This window comes from Lolium perenne, chromosome 4, assembly GCF_019359855.2.
Source record: "Lolium perenne isolate Kyuss_39 chromosome 4, Kyuss_2.0, whole genome shotgun sequence".
NCBI lineage: Eukaryota > Viridiplantae > Streptophyta > Magnoliopsida > Poales > Poaceae > Lolium > Lolium perenne.
Window position 1 is genome coordinate 383,195,461 of NC_067247.2, and position 7,366 is coordinate 383,202,826.

Below are 7,366 nucleotides of genomic sequence, written 5' to 3' on the forward strand. Positions count from 1 at the left end.
GCCGCTCCGTCCATGCCATGCCGCGCCGCTCTAGCTTCGCTAGCTCCTGCCGTGCCGCGCCGCTCCGGCCATGCCGTGCCACGCCGCTCTGGCCTCACGCGCTCCGGCCCACTCTCCCCACGCGCCCGCCGGCCCGCGCCGGCGCCTCCATCCTGCGGCCATCAAGATGGCGGCGGCGTCCGGAGGGAGGGATGGGCCCGGGGAGGGCGGCACGTGCAGGCGCTTGACGGCGGCGGGGCGGGCGGCGGGCGGGAGGTAGCCGTGGTAGACCGTCCCGAACCCGCCGTCGCCGAGCTTCCGCGCGGCGTCGAAGCCGACGGTGGCGGCGCGGAGCTGCTCGTAGGTGAAGGATGGGCGGTTGTGGTGGAGGCCGTGGCGGCGGAGGAACGCGGCGGCGCGGGAGGACTGGGTTTGGGACGGGGCGCCGCGGCGGCCCTCCTGCGTAGTCGCCGAGCTGGGTGCGAGAGAGAAGGAGACTAGTCCGTGACAGTGGGCCACGCGGACGAAAATCTTTCATCCGGAGCCCCCGATGGCTCCCCGAGGAACCGGGGTTGGCGTGGGGAGTCCGGACGGATATAGTCTAAATCCGGACGAAATTGAGGCTCTGGGTGCACAACTGGACCGTTTTTCGCCATCCAGATGAAAAAAAGTGGTCGTGGGGGCTTCTCGAAGAGACGAGTGGGGATGCTCTTATGATGTTGAGAGCTGCTTCTGAATTCTGAATTTCTGATTGAGGTCATGCGTGCACCACGCGATACTAGAAAACTATGCTAAACTGGTTGTCGTCTATATATTTGTCCTTGCAGTTTGCAGCTCCACAAACATAGCATTGCTCGCTCGTTGACCTCAGAGCCACAAGCATAGCACCGCTCTCCTTTGAGATCGATGGAGACCAAGGTGGAGCTGCAGGAGTCGACGCTGGTGGCGCCCAGCGAGCAGACGCCGCGGCACGGGCTGTGGCTCTCCAACTTCGACGTCACCGCCGCCAGGACGCACACGGCGCTCGTCTACTACTACCCGGCTCCGGCTCCCACCACCGGCTTCTTCTCGCCGGATCGCCTCAGGGCGGCGCTCGCCAAGGCGCTCGTGCCCTTCTACCCGCTTGCCGGCCGCCTCGGCAGGGACGAGGACGGGCGGCTGCAGGTCGACTGCCATGGTGAGGGCGCGCTCTTCGTCGTCGCAACGGCCGACTGCGCCGGGGAGGACATCTTCGGCAACTTCGTGCCCTCGCCAAAAATCAGACAGGCGTTCGTTCCCGTCGTGCCGTCCGGCGAGCCGCCCTGCGTCATGTCCATGTTTCAGGTACGTCTCCATGTTTCTTTTCCAAACTGTCGGCAAAGTATCGTCTGAAGATCTGAAAATATATACTCAGATCCACATGTTTGTCTTTTTTTTGTATACAAGGTCATAATACAAATTATATGTACTCAGATCCACACATTTGTCTTTTTTGTAGCCACAAGCCCAAAATACAAAGTATTTAAAATTAATGTTTTGCACATTTGTGTGATAAATTATTGGCTATATCAAGATTACTTTATATGGAAAAAACTAAGGTTTGAAGCCCTCTCTTAGCTATGGTTGATTAATGTTTGAATTGGGCTGTGTCGCAGGTGACCTTTCTCAAGTGCGGCGGAGTGGTGCTCGGCACGGCGATCCACCATGCGCTCATGGACGGCATCGCCGCCTTCCACTTCATCCAGACGTGGTCCGGCCTGGCGCGTGGCCTCTCCCTCTCCGAGGCGTGCCCCTCTCCGCCCTCTCACGACCGCACGCCCCTCCGCGGCCGGTCGCCGCCGCACGCCGACTTCGACCACCTCGCCTACTCCTCGGCGTACCTCACCGGCCCTACGCGCCCCTCCAACACCATCGTCTACTCCGTCTCCCCGAAGCTCCTCGCTGACCTCAAGTCCAGGTGCGCGCCGGGGGTGTCCACCTACGGCGCTGTCACGGCTCACCTCTGGCGCTGCATGTGCGTGGCGCGCGGGCTGGCGCCGGGCTCCGACACCCGGCTCCGCGTGACCGTCAACGTCCGCCACCGCCTGCAGCCGCCGCTGCCGCGCCACTTCTCGGGGAACGCCATCCTGCGCGACCTCGTCACCGTCAAGGTGGCCGACGTCCTGGCCCAGCCCTACCCCGGGTACGTCGCCGACGCGGTGAGGAAGTCGCTGGACGGCGTGAACGACGCGCACGTGCGGTCGGTGATCGACTACCTGGGGATGGAGTCCGAGAAGGGCACCTTGGAGGCGGCGCCGTGGCAGCTCCTGCCGGAGTCGGACCTGTGGGTGACGGGCTGGCTGGGGCTGCCCATGTACGACGCCGACTTCGGGTGGGGCACGCCTCGGCTGGTGGCGCCCGCGCAGATGTTCGGCACCGGCATGGCGTACGTGATGCAGCGCCCGCACAAGGACGACGGCATCGTCGTCTTCGTGGCGCTGGAGCCCGAGTACGCGCGGTGCTTTGAGGACGTCTTCTACAACCAGTAAAACCCAGGGACCTAATCGATCATCCAGATTTTGGAGAGAGTGAAACGCATCAACTTGCCATCAGAGAGGAGCATTTTTTTTTTGTGTTTGGGATTCACAAGTCTTGCATTTGTATTTTATTTAGAATTTGCCATCAGAGAGCGAGAGCAGCATTGTTGTCATTCAAATTTTCCCGTTGACGTTTCTGGATTCTCCCGCGCTGGTTGGCTGGCTGGCTCCTGGCACTTTGATGGACACCGACACGGCGACACACCGTCGCCGTGCATCACGAGGCCTTAATTTGGGTGTGTGACGTGCAGCGGTTTGGCCGCGTCTTGTTGCACCTCACATCCACCCTGCTCACATCACAACGGTTGGGATGGTGACTCCCTTTGAATAACAGTCCATGGAAATTTGTTGGTGTGAAGGTAATTCTGGGTTAGGACCAGCACAAGTTGGTCCTTCTCCTCTTGCCCGTGGCTGGTACAAGTCCCTAGGATGTGGCCGTGGTTGCCACATGGCACGGCTCCTGTTGCAATGTGTCGGCACATGCAACACAGGAAGAGGCGTCCATGATCTGTACCCATGACTCTGTATCTGCCACTAGTCTCTAGGCCGGGCATCTCTAAGGGGACAACGAACGCGAAATCATCGTTTATCGTTTAAAATACGTCTGCATCTACCGATAGCCTGACACCTAGTGATTATGCTATCCGCGGAGACGTAAGAGCAAGTTTAATAGTATAGTAATTTCTTGTTTAAATGCTCATGTCATGTCGTTTGTATCTAACATGTAGAATACGTGTATAATAGCTATAATCATGTATTACTTTATTAATGAATGGCCCACATTTCACTCTCACAAAGTCTGCAGAAGCGCGTCTTAGTGCTCTTGCATGAGAGCACACTCCTCTTCTCTCTCCTCCTCTCTCTCCTCCAACTAAGCATGAAAGACGGGCCTACTTTTGGCTTGACTGGTGGACGGGCTCGGGGCTCTTGCGTCTGACCTTCCCCCGCCTTTTTGCTTGTTGCGATAACCACTTTGCCACAGTTGAAGGGGTACGCGACAACGATGGCTGGCATATCCGGTTTAGACGCTCCTTCGGTCTTGCCGAGACGGTGGAATGGGAGAACCTATGTAGGATCTTCGACCTCACTCCCATCTTTCCGGGTGAGGACGAGGTCCGCTGGTCGCTGGATCCTTCCGGGGAATACTCCACTAACTCCATGTACTGTAAACTATCCCAGGGCGGGGCCATAACCCACTTCAAGGAGGTTTGGCGCACCAAGGTTCCGCCTAAGATCCGGGTCTTTCTCTGGCAGCTGATTAGGGGTAGGCTGCCAGCCGGGGACCAGCTGGTCAAGAGGCGGGGGCCCTCTGATGGAAGTTGTGCCCTTTGCGGTGGCTGGGAGACTTGCGATCACATTTTCTTCGAATGCCACCTAGCGAAATTCATGTGGGCGGGAATAAGGAAACTTCTGCACTGCTCCTGGAACCCGACAGGGGTCGCGGATTTCATTGCCATTGTGAATGGCCTTACGGGTCGTCTCCGTAGAATAGCTTGGTACACCTTTGCGGCCCAATGCTGGGCCCTTTGGAACATTCGCAATAAGCTAGCTATAGAGGGATCCTTGATCAACAACCCGGCTGACGCCATCTTCAAAATGTCTATCCATATGCAGACTTGGAGGGTTCTGGTCAGACCGAGGGACTTACCGCTGCTGGACGAGGTTAGGAGGCTTCAGCGGCGGCTTCGCGACGACGACGGAGGATGATCAGCACCTGCGCCCGCATCTTGCATCCCTCCACCGCTCGACGTTTTAGCTCTGTGTAGCCTTTCTTTCGTTCTGAGTCTGGGTACTTGTGGATTTGTATTGTGTAAGGCATCAGACTAGCCGTTTGGGTGTGAGTTTGTATCGCTACTGTTGTTGCTTCGTGTGCTTTATTTATAAAGCAGGGCCAAGGGCCTTCCCTTTAAAAAAACTAAGCATGAATATATTATTTTAACCCTTATAGCCAGCTGACTAGGACTTATTATACTTCCTCTAAGTACAATCTAAATCTGCATGGCGTTTCCGTCTATTTATATTTATATGGTGTGTGGTCGCGTGGAGTGACTCTGTTGATAGCATTCAGGCTCGCTGGGCAGTGTCGAATGTAACCAAAACAGTTGCTATTGATTGGTCAAAAAATCATCTTTATAGAGATGATTAGTTAAGTTAACCTAAAACTAAAATGGTTGTACCTATTCATTATTGCGCGGCCTAACCGGGTTACTCGTAGTCACGGGGCCTATTACGCGCGGGGTTTCTCGCAGTGGTGCAGCCTACTACTGGCTGCCTGAGGGTCCAACACCGTCGCCGGAGCGCATCCGGGTGATGCACTTCTTGCACCGCAGCCAACGCTGAATGGCCTCCTCGTCTTGTTGCATGTAGCGTTTGACGGCCTCGGCCAAAGAGGAGTCACAGTGGACTCTCTTCGCAACCGCCTCCACCGCCCGCAGGTCAGCGTGGTAGCGGGCTCTATCCCTAGCTGTTACCACCACTGCTTCGTCCCTCGCGACGATGGCCTCTGATGGTGCTTGACGAAGCTTGATTTATGCAGAGCAAGCAGTTGGAAAACCCCAAGAGTTAGATATGATAAGCACATCAGCAAGTTTTTTCTCAGTAAGAAATCATGGTTTAATCGACTATTAGAAGAAAGAAATCACTTCTGAAGGTGTTGTTAGCTAACTTTTGGCAAGATACACTACCGACGTCAGCAACAATGTAGAACCTTACAGAGCTTGGCCTTGGCCTTTTCAAGAGTGGCAATCTCTTCTTCATGATTGCAACACAATGTATTCTCCTTTCTCAAGCGGTAATACTCATCTGGGGCTTCTTCTTGAAGGGAATTGACCTCCAAGAGCAATGCATTATGCCTCTTCAAATAAGCAACTTGATCAACAAGATCGTCACAACATGAGTTAGGGCCTTCGTCTTCTTTCTCCTTGCGAGCTTCCTCTTGAGGATGATCACATATCTCGGAGAGAAGCGCAAACTTACTCTCCAAGGACTTGAAGTCCTTGGTGAGCGTTGCAACTTCCTCGAGCAACAATTCGCGGTCATCCTCAAGAAAAAGCTTCTTCTTCTTGAGCTCACCCACCAAGGCAAGAGCATGATCTCGGTCCTTGGTGAGTTGGGAGATGATAGCATTGTTGGAGTCTTCAAGGGTAATGACACTTGCTTCAAGATACATCCGCAAGTTTTGCTCCTCCTCATGTGCTTGAGTGAGAGAGGCAATCTCATTTGCCGCCTCCCTCTTAAGCCTCTCCTTCTCCTCTATAAGGTCTTGAGCCACACCAAGTTGAGCCATGAGAGCCTCAACATGGGTCTTGGTATCCCCTTGCATGTTAGTGAGAAAAGCATCCAAACCCACAATCTCACGCTTAATGGTGAGACTAGTGGCATCATCAATAGATATGGCATTAGAAGAAGATGTAGGTTTGGAAGGTGGTTCTACCTCCGATGATACCTTTGCCATGAGGCAACGGGAGTTGTTGGCGACGAGGTTCTCATTAGGAGAGTCAAAGACGGAAATGGAGGGAGTGGAAATGGCAATGGCGGCCACTCCCTCTTCTTCCTTGTTCGAGCTCTTTTCTCCACGCTCTTCACCTTCATCGGAGGAATACTCCTCATGGATAATGAAAGCTCTAGGCTTCTTGGTGAAGGGGACCTTGGCATCACCGGGCTTGGGGGAGAACTTGAAGAATCCTTTGGAGAGGGATTTGAACTTGTCCTTGCGGACGAGCCTTCCACCATTGTCTTCCCTTCTCTCATAGACACAATCCGCGATGAAATGACTTTTGTCGCCGCAATTGTAGCATGTTCTTCCCCTTTGCCCCTCCCTTGGGCTCTTGGAGAAATCCCTTGGAGAGTCACGAGGTGAGTATCTTCTTGGTCTTGAGCTTCTAGTCTTGTTCCCATCCCAAAATCTCTTAGCGCCAAGAGCCATGTGTTCATGATAGTTGATCTTGAGATCATCCGGACCCCACTCAATGGGATCCTCATCGCTTTCACTAACTTCATGCTCCTTCATCTTCAAAGCGAGGTATGGCTTGCGGGTGTTGTGAGCACGTGCAACAAGATCCTCCGCATTCTTCTTGGAGATGTCCAAAGAGATGACTTAGCTAAGGACTTCATCGGATGTCATAGCGCGGAAGGAGGCATTTTGGCGGATGGCTGTCAACTTGAATTCCTCATAGGGGAGGAGAGCGTTGTAGAACTTTCGCTTGATCCAATGGTCATCCACAAAAGTTTCTCCAAGATCTTGCATTTGTACGACAAGAGCGATGATGCGCCGATACATCTCTTCGGGTGATTCTCCTTCATTCATGACGAAGTTGTCGGCAATATTGTTCACTTCATCAAAACGAGAGCTTTGAATGCTCTCATTTCCGAGGAAGAGCTTGTCGAGTTTATCCCACGCTTCTTTGGCGTTCTTGAGCGAACGAATGTGAGCGCGGTCCTTGGGTGTGACGGCCATGTGGAACATGTTGATGGCGGTGGCGTTGAGTTGGTCATCCACCACTTCTCTTCTAGTCAAATTCTTTGGGTCACGTGGTGAATAACCCTCCTCGATTATGCGCCAAAGCTCGGTGGATGCGCTGCGCACATGAGAACGCATTAAAAATTACCAATTTTCAAAACTATTGGATTCAAGTAGCGGTGGTGAACCATGAGACAAGATATGTGGCATAGGAAATTGCACATTTATGGTGTAATCACTTGGTGGTGGCACCGCATGATTACCCCCTAAATGTTCTGCAACTGGTGGCTCATCCTTCCCTTTTGATGAAGTATCGGCCTCCCCAAGCCCTTCCTTTTGCGGGTCTTTTGTCGATTGAACGACAAAACTAACA

General features: G+C 53.8%; 1 protein-coding gene across 1 annotated transcript; it reads left to right on the forward strand.

Annotated features, from left to right (window-relative positions):
- The first annotated feature begins 790 nt into the window (after positions 1 to 790).
- Positions 791 to 2,647, forward strand: LOC127297272 (putrescine hydroxycinnamoyltransferase 1). The gene is made up of 2 exons (XM_051327567.2): positions 791 to 1,302; positions 1,614 to 2,647. Exons 1-2 carry the CDS (start codon positions 886 to 888, stop codon positions 2,484 to 2,486), a joined length of 1,290 nt encoding a protein of 429 aa, XP_051183527.1. The 5' UTR covers positions 791 to 885; the 3' UTR covers positions 2,487 to 2,647.
- The last annotated feature ends 4,719 nt before the right edge of the window (positions 2,648 to 7,366 follow it).

Bases quoted from the DNA above. Each gene is read 5' to 3' on its own strand.
- LOC127297272 (XM_051327567.2), top strand. From the start codon at position 886: ATGGAGACCAAGGTGGAGCTGCAGGAGTCGACGCTGGTGGCGCCCAGC. The intron at 1,303-1,613 runs GTACGTCTCCAT...GCTGTGTCGCAG, and splicing joins GCGTCATGTCCATGTTTCAG to GTGACCTTTCTCAAGTGCGG.